This window comes from Pongo abelii, chromosome 6 (genome assembly GCF_028885655.2).
Source record: "Pongo abelii isolate AG06213 chromosome 6, NHGRI_mPonAbe1-v2.0_pri, whole genome shotgun sequence".
Lineage (NCBI taxonomy): Eukaryota > Metazoa > Chordata > Mammalia > Primates > Hominidae > Pongo > Pongo abelii.
This window is the reverse complement of record NC_071991.2, coordinates 146,881,611-146,906,051: the sequence shown is the minus strand read 5'-3', so window position 1 is coordinate 146,906,051 and position 24,441 is coordinate 146,881,611. Positions and strand designations below refer to the sequence as shown.

At 51.5% G+C, this 24,441-nt stretch overlaps 2 protein-coding genes across 2 annotated transcripts; both read left to right on the top strand.

Annotated features, from left to right (window-relative positions):
• Positions 1–5,205: 5,205 nt before the first annotated feature.
• On the top strand, positions 5,206–18,780 carry LOC112131666 (mucin-1-like). Its single transcript, XM_063725843.1, has 8 exons — positions 5,206–5,414; positions 5,752–5,946; positions 6,801–6,865; positions 12,517–12,639; positions 13,388–13,578; positions 15,631–15,688; positions 15,781–18,123; positions 18,423–18,780. The coding sequence occupies exons 7-8, from the start codon at positions 16,991–16,993 to the stop codon at positions 18,778–18,780; spliced, it is 1,491 nt and encodes a 496-aa protein (XP_063581913.1). The 5' UTR covers positions 5,206–5,414; positions 5,752–5,946; positions 6,801–6,865; positions 12,517–12,639; positions 13,388–13,578; positions 15,631–15,688; positions 15,781–16,990.
• Positions 18,773–20,650, top strand: LOC134761692 (putative uncharacterized protein FLJ44672). The gene has a single exon (XM_063725807.1). The coding sequence runs from the start codon at positions 19,233–19,235 to the stop codon at positions 20,307–20,309; it is 1,077 nt and encodes a 358-aa protein (XP_063581877.1). The 5' UTR covers positions 18,773–19,232; the 3' UTR covers positions 20,310–20,650.
• The last annotated feature ends 3,791 nt before the right edge of the window (positions 20,651–24,441 follow it).

Genomic DNA, 24,441 nt, shown 5'->3' with positions numbered 1-24,441 from the left:
AGAACTTATCTGTTCTTTAATGATTTACTGCTGCTTCCTGGGTTCGAAAGAACCCAGTTCAGGAGTTTCTGTTTTAGTTTGAGATCTTATAGGCCTGTCTCATCAGGTTGGTGTCAGCCCAGCTAGGATTAGGCAGAATTGGGTAGGGGCTGTAGTGCATTTTTGGCACAGCATATGTACCTGTCTGATTAATTCTCTGTCTTTTCTTTCCTGTTGCAATTCATGGGTCTTAGCATCTTCTGAATGGTGTTTAGTAGGTCATCCTGTTGATTTCCTGCTAGGGAGTAGCATACTCTGGCTCTGTACCATTGGCCAAGGGACTTAAGGATAGATGAAGGGCTGCAGTTTTGTTAAATGGAACAATATGAAGAGATGGCATTGTAAAAAAAAAAAAAAAAAAAAAAAAAGTCTTGGCAGTAAAAAAAAAAAAAAAAAAGTCTTGGCAGCAGGGCCCATTTGAATGGTTGGTCCTTGGCTCCTGTGTTAATATAGGCAGATCCTTGACGGGAATTTGGAATGATCCCAAATATTGTAGATCACTGGTACATCAAGTCATCCTCAAGGTTGTCTGTGTAACAGTCTTGAATGATATTTTGTCAGTCTTTGGAGATTCTCTGTATAGGGTTTAATCATTTAGTTATTTCAGTTGAGCCTGTTTAGTTTCTTTGCAAGGAGATAAGAAATGTGAAAGAGATGCAGACATTAGGGAAAAAAGTCAGGAGCCTTGTTTCCCCACCCTCTACTTGGGTTCTGGAACTGGACTCATAGGTGAGTAGTGAGGAGCTGGGCCCAAGCACATGAATCCTAGATCTAGCTCTGCTTTGCGCTCGCTCCAGTTCTTGTATCAAATTCACTTCAAGCCACCCAGAGTAGTATGTAGAGGAGTCATTCAGGACCATGCTTATACTTCATTATATCAAATGGGAGATCCAGTAATTTATAGCCTATTATTTCTGGAGTCTGGAGATGGCTCTGCATAAGATTTGCTGAAGCAAATTTTATTACATTAGAAGAGAACCTAGCTGGCTGCGTCCTACACTGGAAGCTTTTAGATGCTAATGAGGAGGTCATGTAAAGGTCACAGAATGACTCTGGAATCCATTCCCCGCCAAGAAAGAATAATGACATTCTGTGTTGGCCTCTTTTCATTTCCCTTTGATTTTGAGTAATAAATTCTCTCCTCACTTCCCAGCTGAACGGTTTGGGAGTCTCTATTCCCTAGAAAGACTCTGGTCACATACCCATCAGATTAAATTAGGTGAAAACTCTTTGGCCTTCATGAATGTTGAAGGATTTCAAAGGGCTAATGGAAATTCTTCTAGAAGTAACTGCAACCTCCACCTTCCGGATTCAAGCGATTTTCCTGCCTCAGCCCCCCGAGTAGCTGGGATTACAGGCATCCACCACCATGCCCAACTAATTTTTGTATTTTTAGTAGAGACGGGGTTTCACCATGTTGGCCAGGCTGGTCTAGAACTTTTGACCTCAGGTGATCCGCCCACCTCAGCCTCCCAAAGTGCTGGGATTACAGGCGTGAGCCACCGCGCCCAGTTAAACTTCAGTTTTTCATGTTCCGTGCATAGGTCAGGCTCTTAGGGAGTGATTCATTCTAGCAGAACTCCCTGGATTTTAAGGCAGGTGTTCCATTTATTAATTGACAAAGGAGGCATATTTCTCCCCTGGTAACCCAAAGATTTAGGTCATTTTCCCAGAGACTCCATTTCCCCTGTGAGGATTGTCTCACCTCAGCCTCTCAAGTAGCTGGGACTACAGGCGCATACCACCATGTCGGGCTAATATTTATTTTTATTTTTTTCTAGAGGTGGGGGTCTCACTATGTTGTTCATGCTAGTTTCAAACTTCGGGCCTCAAGTGTTCCTCCTGCCTTGACCTCCCAAAGTGTTGGGATTCTGGGTGGGAGCCACCATGCCCAGCAATCACAAGGGTCTTTATAAAAGAAAAAGAGTAGGAGATTCAGAATTGGAGCAGGAGATGTGGTGATGAAAGCAGAGGTAAGAGAGGGAGATTTGAAGATGCTTCACTTCTGGCTTTGAAGATGGAGTCAGGGGCCATGATCCGAGGAATGAGGGTGGCTTCTAGAAGCTGGAAAAGCCAAGGGAACACTTTAGAGTCTCCAGAAGGAATGCAGCCCTGCTGACACCTTGACTTTAGCCTGAATAGACCTAGTTTGGGTTTCTGGCCCCTAGAACCGTAAGATGGTAGATTTGTGGTGTTTTAAGCCACTAAATGTGGGAAACTGCAAACTATGTTGCAGCAGCAAGAAGAAATGAACATGAAGCCAGGCATGATGGCTCATGCCGGTAATCCCAGCACTTTAGGATTTAGGCAGGAGGATCGCTTGAGTCCAGGAGTTCAAGACCAGTGTGGGCAACATAGTAAGACCTTGTCTCTACAAAAAATGAAAAAATTGGCCAGGCGTGGTGGCTCACACCTGTAATCCCAGCACTTTGGTAGGCTGAGGCAGGAGGATCACCTGAGGTCAGGAGTTCGAGACCAGCCTGGCCAACATGGTGAAACCCCATCTCTACTAAAAATGCAAAAATTAGCTGGGCATTGTGGCGGGCATCTGTAATCCCAGCTACTCGGGAGGCTGAGGCAGGAGAATCACTTCAATCTGGGAGGCAGAGGTTGCAGTGAGTCGGGATTGCACCACTGTACTCTAGCCTGGGTGACAGAATGAGACTCCATCAGAGAAAAAAAAAAAAAAAAAAGTGGCTGGGTGCGATGGCTCACGCCTGTAATCCCAGCACTTTGGGAGGCTGAGGTGAGTGGATCGCCAGAGGTCAGGAGTTCGAGACCACCCTGGCCAACATAGTGAAACCCCGTCTCTACTAAATATACAAAAAATTAGCTGGGCATGGTGGCGGGCGCCTGTAATCCCAGCTACAAGGGAGGCTGAGGCAGGAGAACCGCTTGAACCTGGGAGGCAGAGGTTGCAATGAGCCGAGATTGTGCCATTGCACTCCATCCTGGGCAACAAGAGCGAAACTCTATCTCAAAAAAAAAAAAAAAATCCTGTGCCTATTTTCAAATCAGGTTATATGTCTATTTTTGAGTTGTAGAAGTTCTTTATATATTCTGGATACGAGTCGCTTATCAGATACATGATTTGCAAATACTTCTCCCATTCCACAGGTCCTCTTGCTTTTAAGTGTTACCTTAAGTATAAAATTCTAGTTTGCTAGTTATTTACTTTGTGTGTGTGTGTGTGTGTGTGTGTGTGTGTGTGTGTGTGACAGGGTTTTCGCTCTGTTGCCCAGGCTGAATTGTAGTTATGTGATCTCAGCTCACTGCAACCTCTGCCTCCCAGGCTCAAGCAATCCTCCCACCTCAGCCTCCCAGGTAGCTGGGACTACAGGCGTGCTCCACCATGCCTGCCTAATTTTTTTTTTTTTTTTTTTTTTTTTGGTAGACAAGGGGTTTCACCATGTTGCCTAGGCTGGTCTCAAACTCCTGGGCTCAAACAAGCTGCCTGCTTCAGCCTCCCAAAGTGCTGGGATTACAGGTGTGAGCTCCCATGCCTGACCTGTTATTTACTGTTATACGTTTAAAAATATTATTCCTTTGTCATCTAGCTTCCTTGATGATAGAAGGTGAGGGTTTCATGTCATTCATGCCTCCCTCTTCCAGTTTCAAAGAATGCTTGTAATTCCATGGGCTCTCCTAGATACTCCAGGATAATCGTGTTTTAAGGTCAGCTGATGAGCAACATTAATTTTATCTGCACTCTTAATTCCCCCTTCCTATGTAATTGTGCTGCGTAACATAGGACATGAGCAGTTGGTGGGGGTGGGGGTTATTACTTTGGCCACCACAGTAACTATTTTATGGCAGGTGCTCAGCTAAGCACTGGTGAATTAAGCATGAATAACACACACTCCCTAATCTCCACCCATTCATGGGAGGAGCACCTCACCTGCCATGCTCCTGAGAATCTGGGGAGTCAAAGAAGTCTTCCATGAGGAGGTGATGCCAAAGCGGACAAGTGACGGAGGAGTCAAAGCTAGCTAGGAAGAGAGTAGAGGTTTAAGGGGAAGCGTATTATAAGCAGAGGATATCACCCACTTCAGAGACTCCCAGAGGAGAAAGAGTGTGCGTTCAAGGGGCAGATGAGGCTCAGTTGGACTCCACTGCAGATGAAATGGAGAGGAGCAAGCAGTGAGGCTGCCTTGCAAGGCAGGGCAGAGCAGGGGCTGTTAAGGAGTTTGGACTTAATCCCTGAGGCAAGGAGAAGTGATGTAAATGGGGGAGTAACATGATGAGATTCATGGATTAGAGACATGGCTCAGGCTGCTGTAGAGAAGGCACCAGGGAGAGCAGATGGCTCAATGGGTGTGCAGGAGACCTCTCACTGAGTTTAGGGAGAGGTTTTTAAAACAGAAGAAGTTTGAGTAATTTAAATGATGATGGGAAGGAGCTAAAAGTGGGGGATAGGTTAAAGATACAGGAAAGTGGGAGGAAGAACTGAGGAAGAAGTGAGGTTCTGAGAGGGCAGGAGAAGAGGAGATTCCCATAGGGGGATTAACACTTTCTTTTCTTTTTTCTTTCTAAGACAGGGTCTCACTCTGTCGCCCAGGCTGGAGTGCAGTGGCACAATCTTGGCTCACTGTAGTGTAGACTTCCCAGGCTCAAGGGATTCTCCCACCCCAGACTCCCAAGTAGCTGGAACTATGGGTATGCACCACCACCACACCTGGCTAATGTTTCTTTTTTTGGTAGACACAGAGTCTCACTATTGTGCGCTGATTGGTCTCCAACTCCTGGCCTCAAGCGATCCTCCTGCCTAGGCTTCCCAAATTGCTGGGATTACAGGCATAAGCCACAATGCCTGGCCTCTGCTAGTTCTGTATTCTCTAGAGTTGTCTTTACTTTGTGCTAGTGTGTCCCTCATTGTGCTGATCCTCTGTAAAAATTAATACCTTTTTTTTTTTTTCGAGATGGAGTTTCACTCTTGCTGCCCAGGCTGGAGTGCAATGGCGCTATCTCGGCTCAGCGCAACCTCCACCTGCCAGGTTCAAGCGATTCTCCTGCCTCAGACTCCCGAGTAGTTGGGATTACAGGCATGTGCCATCATGCCCAGCTAATTTTGTATTTTTAGTAGAGATGGGGTTTCTCCATGCTGGTCAGGCTGGTCTCGAACTCCTGACCTCAGGTGATTTGTCTGCCTTGGCCTCCCAAAGTGCTGGGATTACAGGCATGAGCCATTGTGCCTGGCCAAAATTAATACTTTTTACATTAAATTTACATATATATACATTTTTTCTTTTTGATGCCGGGTCTCACACTGTCACCCAGGCTGGAGTACAGTGGCACAACCTCTGCTCACTGCAGCCTCCACCTGCCAGGCTCAAGCAATTCTCCTGCCTCAGCCTCCCGAGTAGCTGGGATTACAGGTAAGTGCCACCACACCCAGCTGATGTTTGTGTTTTTTGTAGAGACGAGGTTTCGCCATGTTTCCCAGACTGTTCTCCAACTCCTGAGCTCAGAGCAGTCCACCCACCTTGGCCTCCCAAAGTGCTGGGATTACAGGTATGAGCCACCTTTCTCATTCTAGTTTAAACTTTTGAGTGGTTTGTGTCTCCTGATTGGACTCCTACAAATACAGAATTGACGCTACGAAGGGTACCAGGAGATAGACGCACACAGATGGGATTTGGGAATAGGTTTGGTTATCCAAGGAGCAGTGCTGAGCTCCTTGCTAATGGGATATGGGACGCTGGTGATTTCCAGGAAGTGACCTCACAATGACTCAAGCTACCACATACTGTTGATTGTGACATGCCAGTTGAAGCATATGTCCTGCGAGCTTAGGGGTGCTACAAGTTGACCACTGCAGCAGTAAAGATGACTGAAGAATGGCATGGGATGGATCCTTTCGAATGCGCTTGAGCAGCGGTCTCCAACCACAGGGCCACAGAGCTGGAGGTGAGCAGCAGGCGAGTGAAGGGAAACTTCATCTGTATTTCTAGCCCCTCCCGTCGCTTGCATGACCACCTGAGCTCCATGTCCTGTCAGATCAGCAGCAGCATTAGATTCTCACAGGAGCACAAACTCTGTTGTGAAGCGTGGGTGCGAGGGATCTAGGTTGTGTACTCCTTATGAGAATCTAATGCCTGATATTCCGTTACTGTCTCCCATCACCCCAGATGGACAGTCTAGTTGCAGGAAAACAAGCTCAGAGATCCCACTGAGTCTACGTTATAGTGAGTTGTAGAATCATTTCATTATATATCACTATGTAGTCATAATAGAAATAAAGTGCACAATATATGTAATGCACTTGAATCATCCTGAAATTATTCCCTCACTCCCAGTCTGTGGAAAACTTGTCTTCCACACATTCACTCTGTTTTTTGGTAGAGACAGGGTCTTAATATATTGCCCAGGCTGATCTCAAACTCCTAGCCTCAAGTAATATACCTCTCTCAGCCTCCCAAAGTGCTGAGATTACAGGCATAAGCCACCAGTCTCAACCAAGACTTTCTTAAAGCAAATAAAAATTAAGTGAGATTACTTGAGCCCAAGTGGTCAAGGCTGCAGTGAGCCTGATTGCACCACTGCACTCCAGCCTAGGTGACAGAATGAGACTGTCTCAAAAAATGAAATAAAATAAAATACAAATTAACCCTTTATGACATTCCCGGTAACTTTCCCTCCTAAGTGTTCCCCACAAGTCTTTGAATTCTGTTTAATTTTCACATAACATTTAAGACGTTTAAGGACTTATGTCTGTCTGTGTCATCCCTTTATGTCAAAAGATGTCTTTTTGTCACTTCCAGCTGGATCTACCATGAAAGACTTCTGAATCCAGGAAGAGAGACTGACTGGGCAACATGTTATTCAGGTACAAAAAGATTTGGACTGTAACTCAAAAATGATCAAATAATGGTGCATGCATCAAGTGCAATGGGAAGCTCTTCTGGAGAGTGAGAGAAGCTTCCGGTTAAGGTGACATTGAAGCCAAGTCCCGAAAGATGAGGAAGAGTTGTATGAGAGTGGGGAGGGAAGGGGGAGGTGCAGGGATGGGGAATGGGCTGGGATGGGATGGAGCAAACTGCCCGGGAAGGGAAACCAGCACTGTACAGACCTGAACAACGAAGATGGCATATTTTGTTCAGGGAATGGTGAATTAAGTGTGGCAGGAATGCTTTGTAGAGACAGTAATTTGCTTGTATGGAATTTTGCCTGAGAGACCTCATTGCAGTTTCTGATTTTTTGATGTCATCATCCATCACTGTCCTTGTCAAATAGTTTGGAATAGGTATAATGATCACAACAACCCCAAGCATAATATTTCGTTAATTCTCACAGAATCGCAGGTAGCTGCCACAGTTATCCCCATTTTATGAATGGAGTGATGAAGCCTTAGGAATAATGAATGATTTGCCCAAGCTCACCTGGATATTAAGACTGAGTCAAATGTTGGGTCTGGTCTGACTTTAATGTTTGCTTTGTTCATGAGCACCACGTATTGCCTCTCCTATGCAGTTAAGCAGGTAGACAGGTGACAGAAAAGCCCATGTTTGTCTCTACTCACAGACTTCCGACTGAATGTATGTATGGAGTTTCTACACCAAATTCTTCAGTGCTCTGGATGTTAACTGGGTGTCCCATGACTTTATTCTGACACTACCTGGAGTTAGCACAGACCCCACAAGTTAGGGGCTCAGTCCCACGAGACCATCCTGACTTCACATGCCAATGGCAAGTCCTAAGTTGTCACCTGTACTTTTGACCAACCTGTTACAAATCGGGGGTTCCCATAACTGTCTTCTTGGGTTTAATAGTTTGCTAGAACCGTTTACGGAACTCAGAAAAACAGTTTATTTTCTTTTTTTCTGAGAGAGAGGGTCTTATTTTGTTGCCCGGGCTGGTGTGCCATGGTGCAGTCATAGCTCATTGCAGCCTTGATTGTCTGGGCTCCAGTGGTTCTCCCACCTCAGGCTCCCTAGTAGCTGAGGCTACATGCCTGCACCACCACATCTGGCTAGTTTCTTTTATTTTTTGTATAGATGGGGTCTTGTTGTGTTGGCCAGGCTGGCCACAAATTCCTGGTCTCAAGTGATCCTCCCACCTCAGCCTCTGAAAGTGCTGGGATTACAGATGTGAGCCACCACATCTGGCCAGTTCATTTCCTATTACTGGTTCATTGTGAAGGATACATCTCAGAAACAGTCAATGAAAGAGACGTGCATGCTGGATGCAGTGGCTCATGCCTGTAATCTCAGCACTTTGGGAGGCCAAGGTGGGAGGATCGCTTAAACTCAGGAGTTTGAGACCAGCCTGGGCAACATGGTGAAAACCTGTCTCTATAAAAACTAAAAAAAAAAATAATAATAACCGGTGTGGTGTTGTGCACCTAGAGTTCCAACTACTGGGGAAGCTGAGATGAGAGGATGCCTTGAGCTGGGGACTGGGGAGGCTTAGGTTACAGTAAGCTGAGATTGTGCCACTGCACTCTAGCTTGGACAAAAGAGCCTGATCCTGTCTCAAAAAAAAGAAAGATACCCAGGGCAAGTTAAGTTCGGAGGGGCACAGAGCTCCCATGCCCTCTGTTGAACATGCGACCCTCCCAGCATCTCCTGTGTCCAGCAACCCTGAAAGCTCTGCAAACCCCGTTCAGGGTGTTCATGGAGGCTTTATTATGCAAGCATGATTGATAAAATCTTTGGCTGTTGGTGATTAAGTCAGTTTCCAGCCCCTCTTCCTCCTGGAGTTCAGTGCATGAGGCTGAAAGTTCCAAGCCTCTTACCATGTGGTTGCATGGTAATCAGCCCTCCTCTTGAAGAAATTTAGGAGCTTGCAGTCACCTAGTCATCTCAACAACATCCCCAAACGCATTCTTACCATGCTGGAGATCCCAAAGTTCTTAGAGGCTCTTGTGTTAGAAACCTGGGACCAAGACCAAATATTAAAACAAAAGATGTTCCTGTCACATCTATCACTGAGGTCTTTGTAAGAGCTTTAGAAGCTCTGTGCCAGGAACCAGGGACAGAGATTAAATATATATTTCTTTTCTTTTTTTTGAGACAGAATCTCCCTGTGTCATCCAGGCTGGAGTGCAGTGATGTGATCATAGCTCACTATAGCTTTGGCCTTCTGAGATCAAGCGATCCTCCCATCTCAACCTCCCAAGTAGCTAGGACTACACATGCATGTCACCCATGCCCAGCTCATTTTCGTAGAGTCGGAGTTTCACCATGGTGGCCAGGTTGGCCGTGTTGGCCAGATGGGGTCTTCTTTTGTTGCCCAGGCTGGCTGCAAATTCCTGGGCTCAAGTGATCCTCCCACCTCATCCTTGTAGAGATGGGATTTAGTTATGTCGTCCAGGCTGATCTCAAACTCCTGGGCTAAATCGATTGTCTCACCTCAGCCTCTCAAGTAGCTGGGACTACAGGCGCATACCACCATGTCGGGCTAATATTTATTTTTATTTTTTTCTAGAGGTGGGGGTCTCACTATGTTGTTCATGCTAGTTTCAAACTTCGGGCCTCAAGTGTTCCTCCTGCCTTGACCTCCCAAAGTGTTGGGATTCTGAGTGGGAGCCACCATGCCCAGCAGTCACAAGGGTCTTTATAAAAGAAAGAGAGTAGGAGATTCAGAATTGGAGCAGGAGATGTGGTGATGAAAGCAGAGGTAAGAGAGGGAGACTTGAAGATGCTTCACTTCTGGCTTTGAAGATGGAGTCAGGGGCCATGATCTGAGGAATGGGGGTGGCTTCTAGAAGCTGGAAAAGCCAAGGGAACACTTTAGAGTCTCCAGAAGGAATGCAGCCCTGCTGACACCTTGACTTTAGCCTGAATAGACCTAGTTTGGGTTTCTGGCCCCTAGACCCGTAAGTTGGTAGATTTGTGGTGTTTTAAGCCACTAAATGTGGGAAACTGCAAACTATGTTGCAGCAGCAAGAAGAAATGAACATGAAGCCAGGCATGATGGCTCATGCCGGTAATCCCAGCACTTTAGGAATTTAGGCAGGAGGATCGCTTGAGTCCAGGAGTTCAAGACCAGTGTGGGCAACATAGTAAGACCTTGTCTCTACAAAAAATGAAAGAATTGGCCAGGCGTGGTGGCTCACGCCTGTAATCCCAGCACTTTGGGAGGCCGAAGCGGGCAGATTACCTGAGGTCAGGAGTTCGAGACCAGCCTGGCCAACATTGTGAAACCCCGGCTCTACTAAAAATACAAAAATTAGCTGGGCATGGTGGCACGCACCTGTAATCCCAGCTACTTGGAAGGCTGAGGCAGGAGAATCACTTGAATCTGGGAGGTGGAGGTTGCAGTGAGCCAGGATCGCACCATTACACTACAGCCTGGGCAAGAAGAGTGAAACTCTGTCTCAAAATAAAATAAAATAAAATACTAAAAAATTTAGCCAGGCATGATGGCATGAACCTGGAGTCCCAGCTACTCGGGAGGCTGAGGTGGGACGATCGCTTGAGCCTGGAAATTTGAGGTTGCAGTGAGCTGTGATTGCGCCACTGCACTCCAGCCTTGGTGACAGTGAGATCTTGAAAAAAAGAAAGAAGAAAGTAAAGAAAGAAGAAATGAGCATGGTGGGCATGGGGACAGATGGCAATGTTAAATAGAATGGTCAGGGGTGGCCTCCTAAGTGAAAATTGAGTAAAGACTTGAAGGAGAGGAAGGAGCTGGCCAAGGTGCTGAGGGAAGAGGCTTGTAGGCAGAAACAATAGAATAAAGTGTCTGAGGTGTGTCTGAGGCTCTGGAAGGAGGCCCATGGAGCAGACGGAGAGAGGGAGAGAATTAGGGGAGGGGGCCAGGGAGTTGCTGGGTGGGGATCAGTACAGATCACATAAGCCCCGGGAGGTTATTGCTGGGGCTTTGGCTTTTACTCTGACTCAGATGGGAACTGCGGGAGGGTTCTGAGCAGAGAGGCGACGTGATCTGCCTCCTGATTTAAAAGCATTCTCTGGCTGCTGAGTTGAGAAAGACTATGGGAAGATGTGGGTAGAAGCATGGGGGCCAAGCTTTGGCAACATCCAGGCGGGAGATGATGGTGGTCCTGACCAGGTCATGTGGTGTTGAGAGATGGTCAGAGGGGAGAGGTAGGGGAGGAGGCCAGGGAGTTGCTGGGTGGGGATCTTTAGTACATGTCGAAGACAGTCAACAGGATTTCCTGACAGACTGGATATGGGGTGTGAGAGAAGGCAGGGGTCAAGGTTGAGTTTGATTGTTACTGAAATTATGAAGTAATTTTAAAAAACACTACTGCCTTTCCCAATCCTACCAAGTATGGGATGCTAGATTAAAGAAATCTTTTCAGGCTCATTGCAGTGGCTCATGCCTGTAGTCCCAGCTGTTTGGTAAGCAGAGGTGGGAGTATCTTTTAAGGGCAGGTGTTCAAGACCAGCCTGGACAACACAGCAAGATCTGCTCTTTACAAAAATATTTTTCAAAATTAAATACATATAGCTAGGCATGGTGATGTGTGCTTGTAGTTTCAGCTACTCAGGAGGCTGAAGTGGGCAGATCTCTTGAGGTCAGGAGTTTGAGGCCAGCTTGGGCAACACAGCAAGACCCCTCACTCTACAAAAAAATTTAAAAAATAACCAGGCATGGTGGCACTCAACTGTACTACCAGCTACTGGGGAGCTGAGGCAGGAAGATGGCTTGAGCCCAGGAGGTCGAGGCTGCAGTGAGCTGTAAGTACACAGCTGCACTCCAGTCTGGGTGACAGAGCAGGACCTGTCTCACAATACAAATAAAAATACAAGTAAAATAATGAAAGCTCAAGTCAGAGCCTTTTGGCTCTGCAGCCCTTGCAACCCCTCAGCCGTGCAGTGGGGTTTGCGTCGCTGGGAATGAGGAGACCCATTGCCCGGTGTTGTTGCCTGACTAATCAGTGTTTTAAAACATATATTAATCGGAGTGGGCGCGGTGGCTCACACCTGTAATCCCAGCACTTAGGGAGACCCAGGCGGGTGGATCACCTGAGGTCAAGAGTTCAAGACCAGCCTTGCCAACATGGCGAAACTCCTTCTCTACTAAGAAAATACAATAATTAGCTGGACATGGTAGTGGGCCCCTGTAATCCCAGCTACTTGGGAGGCTGAGGTAGGAGAATCGCTTGAACCTGCGGGGCGGAGGTTGCAATGAGCTGAGATTGCGCCACTTCACTCCAGCCTGGGCAAAAGAACAAGACTTTGTCTCAAAGAAAAAAAAAAAGTATTATATCAACATGTAATGGTTTTATTATTAATATGTAATGAATATTAAATATTTTTAAAATCTTGTATTATATCAACATGTAATGGCTTTAATATGTGATGAATAATATTCAAAAACTTGTGTCTTATTTTCTAGTTTTAATATAATTATCTACAGAAAGAAATAGTCTTAGAGATCTTCAGTAAAGTTAAAAAATGTAAAGGGATGTTAGACCCCAAAAGATTGAGAATTTCTAGTTTAGAAATATTCAGAGTAAGCCACATACTACTTGCTACTTGAACTATTTTTTTTCTTTGTTTTTTATTTTAGGAGATGGGGTCTCACCCTGTCACCCAGGCTTGAGTACAGTAGTGCTATCACAGCTCGCTGCCGCCTTAAACTCCTGGGCTAAGGATCCTCCTACCTGAGCCTCCTGAGTAGCTGGGACTGTAGGTATACATGACGATACTTGGCTAATGTTTAACTTGTTTTGTAGACATGGGGTCTCACTTTGTTGGCCAGGCTGGTGTCAAACTCATGGCCTCAAGTGACCTTTCCACCCCTGCCTCCCATCCTAGAGGTATGTGCCACCACAAGGAGCACTTGTTCAATTTTCTAAAAAAAAAATTTCTAAAGTAAGGCTGTGGGATGATGGCAGGAAGATCAAAGAAAAACAGAAGAATAAGTTAAAATGACTTATTCACACATACTCTTTTGACAGCAAGAAGAACTTTTAGTATATACATTCCTCACAAACAAACAAAAGGCAGATAAACAATGTTGTATAGGAACTTCAACACACACCGTACAATATTCCCACTTTGCTGACATAAGTTACGGAAATTTCGTGGTTTACTTGAGTGTCGCTACCAGTATTTTGCTTCTCTGATGATTTTTATCAACTTCCTCATCTGTTAACTTCTCTCCAAGGTATGTCATATCATGCCATACTGCTGCTGCACGAACATGGCCAGTGTCTTCCTGTTAAACATGTAGAATGCTTTCCTAATTTCTCTTTTTACCCTCTGTCTTTGTGTTTTGCACTTTTCTTACTTTTATTGTCAGAAACTCCAGAAAGTCAATCGTACTAATTTATCACCATTTGCTTTATTAATTTATACTTTGCTTATATGGAATTTTGCCCAACAGACCTCATTACAATTTCTAACCTGTTTTATTTTGGGTTTTTTTTCTGAGACAGGGTCTCCCTCTGTTGTCCAAGGCTGGAGTGTAGTAGTGCTATCACAGCTGACTGCTGCCTCAACCTTCCAGGCTGAAGCGATCCTCCCATCTCAACCTCCCACATGGCTGAGACTATAGGTGCTTGCCACTATGCCCAACTAATATTTGGAATTTTCCTATACGTGGATTCCAGAGGGGTGACAGCGAAACGTGAGTAAGCATGGATTTTGGTATATGCAGAGATGGGGGGCTGGAACTAATTCTGTATACTGAGGGACGACTGTATATGTTTTTACAATTATGCTGTAGGATACATACTGTTGCATAGCCTTGAAAATAATAATTTTTAATTGAGTGGAATAATAATAATATTGATAAAACTAGCAGCTGGCCAGGTGTGGTGGCTCACACTGGTAATCGCAGCACTTTGGGAGGCTGAGGCAGGAGGATGGCTTAAGGCCAAGAGTTTGCAATAGGCCTTGGAAACAAAGGGAGTCACCATCCCTACAGAAAAATACATGAATTAGCCTAGTGTGGTGGCATGTTCCTGTAGTCCCAGCTACTTGGGAGGCTGAGGTGGGAGGATCACTTGAGCCCAGGGAGGCTGAGACTGCAGTGAGTCATGATCAGGCCTCTGCACTCCAGCCTGAGTGACAGAGTGAGACCCTGTGTCAAAACAACAAAAAAGTAGCAGCTAACATCAACTGACCTTTTACCAGGTGCCTATTAATACCATAGTTTAATTTCTTATAACTGTTTCTTATTTCACTGACCAACTCTGTCTTCAGTTACTCCCAGATGTTTACTGTGTTTGTACAGATGACCTTTTGTTTAGATTGAATTGTCTCCCCAGAAGTAAGATTACTGTGAGTCATGGTGAATGGACATTCTCATTACCCTTGATGTAAATTGACAAGGTTTTGGGTGCCTCCCAGCTATAATCTTAGCACTTTGGGAGGCTAAGACAGGAGGACTGCTTGAGGCCAAGAGTTGGAGGAGGCAGTATGGCAGTATGGTGAGACCCTGTCTCTATTATTTTAAAAAATTGACAAGCTTTACCCTGGAAGGCTTATACACAATTTAAACACCCCTGATAGTATAAGAAAGTGCCCACTTCACTGCACCTTTGCCAGCACAGGGTATTATAATTTAGTAGGTCATTTTTTGTTTGATTATTTTAAATAGATAAAAGACCTCATATTACTTTACTTGTCACATTTCAACACCTTTCCTTAGCTCATTAGCTCTATTTCTTTTCTGTCTGTAAATGGTTGTTGTTGTTTTGTTCTTTGAGACAGGGTCTTGCTCTGTCACCAGGCTGGACTGTAGTGGCATAATCATGCCTCACTGCAGCCTTGACCTCCCAGGCTCAAACTTCAGCATTCCGAGTAGCTGGGACTACAAGTGTGCACTACCACTCCCAGCTAATTTTTTTCTTTTCTTGGATAGAGACAGGGTCTCACTGTGTTGTCCAGACCGGTCTCTAGCTCCTGGCCTTAAGCAATCCTCCTGCATTAGCTTCTCAAATTGCTGGAATTTCAGGCATGAGCCACCATGCCTGGCCTGGGCTAGTCCTATATTCTCTAGAGTTCTCTTTACTTTGTGCTAGCCAATCTCTCATTATGCTGTTCACCTGTTATAATGAATAATTTTCTGTATTAAATTTTACCACTTTAAACTTTTGAGTGGTTTATGCTTCCTGATTGGACTCTGACTAATATGCTAGGAAGGGTCCCAGGAGATAAACCCACACAGATGGGATTTGGGCATAGGTTTGGTTTCCCAGGGGGCAGTGCTGAGCTCTTTGCCAGTGAGAAATGGAATGCTGGTGATTTCCAGGAAGTGACCTCACTTCCTGGAAAGTAAGCTACCACTTACTGTTGATTGTGACAAAATGCCAGCTGAGGCACATGCCTTGGGAGCTAAGTGGTTGCTGCACTTGACCACTATGAAGACTGGTGTGGGAAGGGTTGTTCTGGATGCATTTGAGCAGGGGTCCCCAACCCCTGAGCCATGGAGCCGTAAGGAGCCACACAGCAGGAGGTGAGTGGTGTCAAGTGAGGGAAGCTTCGTCTGTATTTACAGCCACTCTCCTTTGCTCACATTCCCGCCTGAGCTCCACCTTCTCAGATCAGCAGCAGCATTAGATTCTCATAGGAGAACGCACCCTGTTGTGAACCGTGCATGTGAGGGATCTAGGTTGCGCTGTCCTTATGAGAATCTAATACCTATTGATCTGTCACTTTCTCCCATCACGCTCAGGTGGGACCATCTAGTTGCAGGAAAACAAGCTTAACATGCCCACTGATTCTACATTATGGTGAGTTCTATAATTATTTTATTATATATTACAGTGTAATAATGGAAATAAAGTGCCTAATAAATGTAATGTGCTTAAATCTTTTGGCCCAGCTCCTACCTCCTGGCAGCCTCTCCAGGCCCAGAACTTTCTCCAGTCAGCCTCTACAGACCAAGCTCATGACTCACAATGGCCTATTTAGGCCCATACCCTACCTCACGGCAGTCTCCGCAGATGAGGCTACTGCCTCACAACAGCCTCCACGGGCACAGCTCCATCGTTACAATGGCCTCTTTAGACCCAGCTCCTGCCTCCCAGCCTTCTCTCCAGGCCCTGAACTTTCTCAAGTCGACCTCACCAGGCCCAGCTCCTGCCACTCATTGGCCTCCCAAGGGCCAGCTTTTGCCTCACGGCCACCTTCCAAGACCCAGCTCCTGTTGTACAGTGGCCTCTTGAGGCCCATCTTGTGACTCCCGGCAGCCTGTACAGGCCCAGCTCCTGCCTCTTTGCAGGAGGCCCAAATGTCCTCAAGTCCAGGCCACAAAATCCAGGGCCAAAATGTCCACAAGTCGGCCTCTCAAGGCCCAGCTCCTGCCTTTTGTTGGCGTCTCCAGGCCCAGCTGCTTCCCCCACGTGGCCTCTACAGGCCGTGCTCTTTCTTCTGACTGTGTGTGGAGGTCCAACTCCTGCCTCAGAACAACCTCTTCTGGCTCAGCTCCCGCCCAGCTCCTAGTGGCCTTTGTAGGCCCCAAACTGCCTCAAGTCAAGCTTTCCAGGCCCACCTTCTACCTCCCAATGGCCTGGACAGGCCCAGCTCCTGCGTGACAATGGCCTCTCCAGGCCCAGCTTTTGCCTCACAGAGGCCTTCCCCAAACAAGGTCCTACCTGCCTCCCAGCAGCCTCAACAGGCCCAGATCCTGCCTCACACTAATTTCATTAGGCTCAGCTCATGCCTCACGGTGGCCTCTTCAGGCCCAGCTCCTGCCCTCCGACAGGCTGTCCGTGCCCGAAACTTCCTCAAGTTGGCCTCTCCAGGCACAGCTCCTGCCTAACATTGGCCTCTTTAGGCACAGCTCATGCCTTGGTGACCTCTCCAGGCCCAGCTCCTGCATCCCAGCAGCTTCTCTAGACCGAGAACTTTCTCAAGTCTGCCATTCCCGGCCCAACTCGTGCCTTCCGTCAGCCTCTACAGGCTCAACCTCTGCCTCACAGCAGATTTTCCCGGCCCAGCACGTGCCTCACCGCAACCCCCTAGGCCAAGCTCCTGCCTTTCAGCAGCCTCTACAGGCCCCACTCGTACCTCGTGGCCTCTAGGGCAAGCTTATGCCTCACAGTGGCCATTGTGGCCCAGCTTTTGCCTTTTGGCAGCATCTCCAGACCCAGAACTTCCTCAAGTGGGCCTCTCCAGGCCCAGCTCTTCCTCCCGGCGGCCTCTGCAGGCCCAGACTGTCGTCAGGTTGGCCCGTCCAGGGTCAGCTCCTCCCTCCCGGCGGCCTCTGCAGGCCCAAGTCGTCTTCAAGTCGGCCTCCCCAGGCCCAGCTCCGGCCTCTTGGCGGCCTCTCCGGGTGCAAAAGTTCCTCGAGTCAGCCTCTCCAGGCCCAGCTGCTCCTGCCTCCCAGTGGCGTCTTTCAGCCCAGCCCAGCTCATGCCTCCCGGCGGCCTTCCCAGGCCCCGCTTTTGACTTTCGGCGGCCTCTGCAGGCCCGAACTTGACCTCCAGTCGGCCTCTCCAGGCCCAGTCTCCTGCTTCGCGAAGGCCTGCACAGGCCCAGCCTCTGCCTCACAGTGGACTCTCCACACCCAGCTAGCTCTCGCCTCACTGCAGCCTCCCCAGTGCAAAGCTCCTGCCTCTCAGCCGCTTCGGCAGGCCCAGCTCCCGCCTGCCAATGGCCTCTTCAGGCCCATGGGGCTCATTCCTCACAATGGCCTTTCCAGGCCCAGTTTTTCCCTTCCGGCGGCCTCTCCAGGCCCAGAACCTCCTCAGGTTGGCCTCTCCAGACCCACTTGCAGCCTCCCGGCGTCCTCTCCGGGCCCAGATCTTCCTCCCGGCTGCGTCTCCAGGCCCGACTCCTGCCTCCCAACAACCTCTTTGGACTCAGCGCCTGCCCAGCTCCTGACGGGCCTGGTCGGCCCACAGCTTCCTCAGGCCAAGCTCCCCAGGCCCAGCTCAGGCCTCACGGTGGCCTCTCCAGGCTCAGCTCCTGCCTTCCGACGGCGTCTCCAGGCCCCAAATGGCGTCCGGTCGGTGGGCTCCTCCAGGCCCAGCTTGGGCCTCCCAGCGACCTCTGCAGGCCCAAGTCGTCCTGAAGTCGGCCTCTCCAGGCCCAGCTCTGGCCTCCCAGCAAGCAAGCTCTTTTGGCTCAGCTCCTGCCCAGCTCCCACCGGCCTTTGTAGGCCCCGAACTTTCTCCAGCCAAGCTCTTCAGGCCCACCTCCTGCCTCCCGGTGGCCTGAAGAGGCCCAGCTCTGGCTGGAGAACAGCCTCTGCAGGCCCCGCTCTTGCCTCCCAGGGGCCTCTCCAGGCCCAGCTCTCGCCCCACGGTGGCCTCCCGGGGCCAAGTCCCTGCCTACCTCCCGGCAGCCCGCGAGCTGCCCAGCTCCTCCCTCACGCTGGCCTGTTGAGGCCCAACTCATGCCTCTGGCACCCTGCCCAGAGGCGTGAGCCCCTGCCTCACACTGGCCTCTCTCACGCTGAGAGAGGTCCTCCGTCACGCTGGCCTGTTGAGGCCCAGCTCATGACTCTGGTGGCCTCTCCAGGCCCAGCCCCTGCCTCGCGGGGGCCCTCTGGAGGCCAAGCTCATGCGTCACGGCGGCCTCTCCCGGCCTGGCGTTTGCTCCTTTGCATGCGCTCCAGGCCCTGCACTTCCTCCAGTCGGCCTCTCCAGGCCCAGCTCTTCCTCCCGGCGGCCTCTACAGGCCCACGTCGTCCTCAAGTCGGCCACCCCGGGCCTGCCGGGAGGCAGGAGCTGGCCCTGGACTGGCCGACTTGACGACAGTCTGGGCCTGCAGAGGCCACCGGGCAGAAGAGCTGGGCCTGGAGAGGCCGACTGGAGGAAGTGCAGGGCCTGGAGCGCATGCAAAGGAGCAAACGCCAGGCCGGGAGAGGCCGCCGTGACGCATGAGCTTGGCCTCCGGAGGGCCTCCGCGAGGCAGGGGCTGGGCCTGGAGAGGCCACCAGAGTCATGAGCTGGGCCTCAACAGGCCAGCGTGACGGAGGACCTCTCTCAGCGTGAGGCCAGTGTGAGGCAGGGTGCCAGAGGCATGAGTTGGGCCTGAACAGTCCACCGTGAGGGAGGAGCTGGGCCGCACGCGGGCTGCCGGGAGGCAGGCAGGGACTTGGTCCCGGGAGGCTGCCGTGGGGCGAGAGCTGGGCCTGGAGAGGCCCCTGGGAGGCAACAGCGGGGCCTGCAGAGGCTGTTCTCCAGCCATAGCTGGGCCTGTACAGGCCACCGGGAGGCAGGACGTGGGCCTGAAGAGCTTGGCTGCAGAAACTTCGGGGCCTACAAACGCCTGCGGGAGCTGAGCCAAAAGAGCTTGCTTGCTGGGAGGCAGGAGCTGGGCCGGGAGATGCAGCCAGGAGGAACAGCTGGGCCTGCAGAGGCCGCCATGCAGGAGGCAGAGGCTGGGCCTGCAGAGGCCGCCATGCGGGAGGCAGAGGCTGGGCCTCCTCAAGTCAGCCTCTCCAGACCCACTTGCGGCCTCCTGGCGTCCTCTCCGGGCCCAGTTCTTCCTCCCGGCTGCGTCTCCAGGCCCGACTCCGGCCTCCCAACAACCTCTTTGGACTCAGCTCCTGCCCAGCTCCCAGCGGCCCTGGTAGGTCCACAACTTCCTGAAGCCAAGCTCCCCAGGCCCAGCTCAGGCCTCACGGTGGCCTCTCCAGGCTCAGCTCCTGCCCTCCAATGGTGTCTCCAGGCCCCAAACGGCCTCCGGTCGGTGGGCTCCTCTAGGCCCAGCTTGGGCCTCCCGGCAGCCTCTGCAGGCCCAAATCGTCCTGAAGTCGGCCTCTCCAGGCCCAGCTCCGGCCTCCTGGGGCCTCTCCAGGCACAACGTGTACTCGACGAGGGCCCCTCCGGGGTCAGCTCCTGCCTCCCGTCGGCCTCTAGAGGCCCGGCCTCTACCTCACAGTGGGCCCTCCAGGCCCACCTCTTGCCTGGCACCGTGGCCTCCTCGGGCAGAGGCGGCCTCCGAAGGCCCAGCTTCTGCCTCCCGGAGGCCAAGTTGGACGTCACGGCAGCGTTTCACGGCCTAGCGTTTGCTCCTTTGCATCCGCTCCAGGCCCTGGACTTCCTCCAGTCGGCCTCTCCAGGCCCAGCTCTTCCTCCTGGCAGCCTCTGCAGGCCCAGACTGCCCTTGAGTCGGTCTCTCCAGGGCCAGCTCCGGCCTCCCGGCGGCCTCTGCAGGCCCAAGTCGTCCTCAAGTTGGCCTGGAAGTGGGCCTGGAAGAGCTACAAGTCAGCCTCCCCGGGCCCAGCTCCGTCCTCTTGGCGGCCTCTCCAGGTGCAAAACTTCCTCGAGTCAGCCTCTCCAGGCCCAGCTCCTCCTGCCTCCCAGTGGCCTCTTTCGGCCCAGCCCAGCTCATGGCTCTCGGCGGCCTTCCCAGGCCCTGCTTTTGACTTTTGGCGGCCTCTTCAGGCCCAGAACTTGACCTCCAGTCGGCCTTTGCAGGCCCGGCCTCCTGCCTCCCGAAGGCCTGCACGGGCCTGGCCTCGGCCTCACAGCGGACTCTCCACACCCAGCTAGCTCTCGCCTCACTGCGGCCTCCCCAGTCCAAAGCTCCTGCCTCTCGGCCGCTTTGGCAGGCCCAGCTCCCGCCTGCCGGTGGCCTCTTCAGGCCCATGGGGCTCATTCCTCACAACGGCCTTTCCAGGCCCCGTTTTTCCCTTCCGGCAGCCTCTTGGCCTCTAATTGTTTTATCTTTTTTGTATAAATCCCAAAATATGGAATTTTGAAATATTTCCACCATTATATAAATATTTTGGTAGGTAATTTATTTGGAGTGAGTTTCTGCACCAAGCCCGAATTTTTTATTTTATTTTCCTTATTATTTGGTGTTAACAGGTTTAATGACGGTCATGGCAACTTTTTGGCACAATAAGAAATATCGCCCATGATCAGCGTGTTCTGTTCTGGGGAAGGGGGCAAAGGCAGGGTGAATCACTTAAAAAGTACAACTCAAGTTGGGAGTGCAGAGGGAATGGGGAGAAAACCCTCCCGCTGCCTGTGTTGAAGTGCAGGAGCCCCCACCCCCATACTCACCTGAGTCCAGCCCCTCTGGGGAAAGAAGGGGTGCATGAACTCCCCCTATTCCACAGGCACCTCCCTGTGGCCCAAGGCCCTCTTCACACTCCATCTTGTAGCCCCAGCAGGAGCTATTTTCAGAAAAGTGAAAAGCTCTGAAGGTCCCACAGTTCATGGTATGTACAGGGGCTCGGAGGCGGGAAACTGCCCAGCTTTCCCCCGGCACAGCTGCAGGGGTGGGGGGTATATATAAGAGGAGCAGGCCTTGGCCAGGCGTGGTGGCTCAAGTCTGTAATCCCAGCACTTTGGGAGATGGAGGCAGGCGGATCACGATGTCAGGAGATCAAAATCAGCCTGGCCAAGATGGTGAAGCCCCGTCTGTACTAAAAATACAAAAATTAGCCGGACGTGGTAGCGTACACCTGTAATCCCAGCTACCTGGAAGGCTGAGGCAGGAGAATGGCGTGAACCCGGCAGGAAGAGGTTGCAGTGAGCCAAGATCGCACCACTGCACTCCAGCCTGGGCGACAGAGCAAGACTCCGTCTCAAAAAAAAAATAAAATAAAAAAAGAGAAGCAGGCCTTATTCCGTCCCAAGCTGAAAGGATTAAATGGCTTTACCCGGGAGAAGATAACCATCCTGCCCTCCATTGCTACCCCCACATACTGTCCGTGTTCTCAGGGAGTACTGTGAGTCCTGGGATCTTCTTTGGGGTCGCCCACCTGCCTGTGGTAGTTATGGAGAGACCCAGGTGTTGAGGCAGGGCTGGGGTGTCCCCTTCCAGCCAGGCTGTGGAGGCCCCAACTCTGGGGCAGAGGCAGTGGTAGGGCAGCCAGGGTTGCGCCAGAGCCTGAGCAGGGTGAGGTGGGGTCAGGCAGGGCTGGGAGTCAGGGCAGGGGCAGCAGCAGTGGACCCGCTATGCACACATCTTCTTCTCCAAGGTTTGTGTGCAGAACATCCTGCCCATGCTGCCCCAGCAGCTTCAGTTGGCACCTGCCCCAGTCCAGCCTCTGGGACCCATGTAGCGGCTCCCAGCGGCCCTGCACCCACCAGCAGCATCCGTTTCACCTGCAGTTGAAGATCCGTGAGGTGCCCAGAAGATCATGCAGTCATCAGTCCCATGGAGCAGCCTGCGAGGCTGAGGCTCCTCCCACTGGACCACCCCCCAACTGGCACCACTGCTGCCCATGCCCCTACTCTCAGCCTCACGTGACTCGGGCAGAGGCAGTGGTGGGGCAGCCAGGGCAGCGTCAGAGTCTGAGCCGGGTGAGGTGGGGTCAGGACCCCCGCAGGGCTGGGAGTCAGGGCAGGGGCAGAACAAACCTTGGAGGGGAAGATGCGTGCATAGTGGGCCTGGCGGGCGGCTGTGGCCTAGTGGACAGGAAGAAGCAGTGGGCCTGGAAGAGCTGCATGATCAGGGCCGGCACTGGTCCAGGGCGCGTGCAGTGAAGAGGACAGCGCCTTCTCGGTCTCCGGTTCCCTGAGCCCGTCCTCGGCTTCTCCACCTGTACAGGCAAAGGGGAAGCTGTCCCCATCACACATGGCACACTTGGGGGTGTTGGGCTTTGGGCTGCAGATGGAGCGTCTTCTCACCTTGTATTTGGGCGTGGTGGGGTCCTCCAGTGCGGGATCCCTGTCCGTGGGGTTCCCTCTGCCCCGACCCCCAATGCCCAGTCAGTTTCTCCTCTTCAGGCTCTGCCCCCCAGGTGGCTCAGCCCAGCTCCTGCCTAGGAAAGCCTTAGTGTTGGGAGGGACCGCGATGACTGAGGGGCCTGGTAGCTCCAGGTCGCCCACACTTTCAGGTCTCTTGCACCAGAAGGTGGCAGGATCCACTGGGAGGAAACAGGTCACCTTGGAAGGCGTGCCTGGGCCCCCATCCCCAGGGGTAGGGGCCGTAGGGAGCCGCTCTGCTGCCCTGACCAGACTCCTGGGCTTTGAAGGCTCCTGGGCCTAGTAAGAAGGAGGTGGGTGCCAAGGTTGAGGAGGAAGCATCCAAGTATGTGTAGGAGGAGGACGGGGTGGGACCATAGACTTTGCCAAAAACTGCAGGTGGATCAGGGGACCCTGGGGGCTCAGGATCCAGCAAGGGGTGGCAGGAGTAAAGGAGGAAGGAATGACAGGTGCAAATACCTTCCCACCAAAGCCCTTGTTGCCCTCTGGCTCCTCCCCAGAGCTGTCCCCACTCTCAGTGGGTCACCCACTCCTTGAACTTGAGATCAGTGTCAGTGGTGCTAAAGCTGTCATCAGCAATGACATCATCACCCCCTCCTCCTCATGGATGACCATGTGCTCCTCGTCACTCGCTATGTCCTCACTGGCCATGTGCTGGGAATGAGCAGCTCAGGTGGGCAGCAGCAGGGCTGCCCACTGGTCACCTCCCTCACCAGGGGCTGCAAAGTGGCCTGGAGCTCCATACTGAGTAGAAGACTTTGGGCCAGAGTAGGATGCAGTGCCAGACACCACCTGTGTCAGTTCCTGTAGTGCCTGACGGTCTATTTCCCTGCCGTCCAGGCTGTGTACCCCGCTGTGGGAGAAGGCTTGGGCCAGGCTGAGCCAGGTTCCCTGACTGTGTGCAGCCGTTCTGCCCCACAGATGCTGCTCCTTGGTATCCGATCTCTGGAGTGTCTGGGCTGCAACTGACAGGAGTTCAGAGGACACCCCAGGGGCAGTGGCAGTGCCCGTCTCTGATATGCTCCGCTCCCACGAGCCCTTGTACACTCCTGCTAGCCCCTGGCTTGTGGGCTTGGCCTCTGAGCTGGACTCCTTTCGGTCCTTGTTGCAAGTGGGCCACCTTCACCTGGAAGGCCAGGTCGTGGTACTTCTGCGTCTCATTGGGCCCCAGGGTGTACCACCGCTCGCTCAGGATCTGGCTGATGGTCCGGTTATCCTGGTTGGGGTGACCCCGGTGCACCCTGCCAGGGCCTGGTGCCGCTTGCTGAAGATCATGACCGCCACTCATGGGCCACCGGATGTGGTCCTTGTCCCATTTGTTGGGGCTGCGTCCATCCTTCTCAGAAGATGAGTCCTGTTCCTTGCGCAGGGCGCCGAGGGACTGGGCCTGACATCATCTGAGTGGTAGAGGCAACTGGGTGTCAGGAGACATGACGGAGAGGAAAGCATCATCGTGGTCATTCTCTGTCTCACTATCCAGCAGGGACTCCCCTGAGGGGCCCAGGGCTCCTCCTCCATGGTGGGAGGTGGGCTTTTACCAGGTTCCACCACCCCCAAAGTGTGTGGGGTTCTGGGCCCCGGGCTTTCAGGGCAGGTGGCTCCAGGGGGCCGCCCAGGGTCAGCACTCCCTGTCCCGCCTGGTGGACAGCAACAGCTGCTGACTTGGCAGGTTCTTTGCTCTGGTTGGAGGCCACTGAGTGACTGGCAGGTTGCTGGGCCTCTCGCAGCTGCAGGGAGGGATCAGGAAGGGGACAGAGTACCAGGAGAACACAGCCACAGAGCAAGGTTCCATGTTCCTCCACACAAACGTGTTGATGCCACCGGAGGCCTCGCTGGACGCAGACATCAGGGGCCTGTGGGCCAAGTAC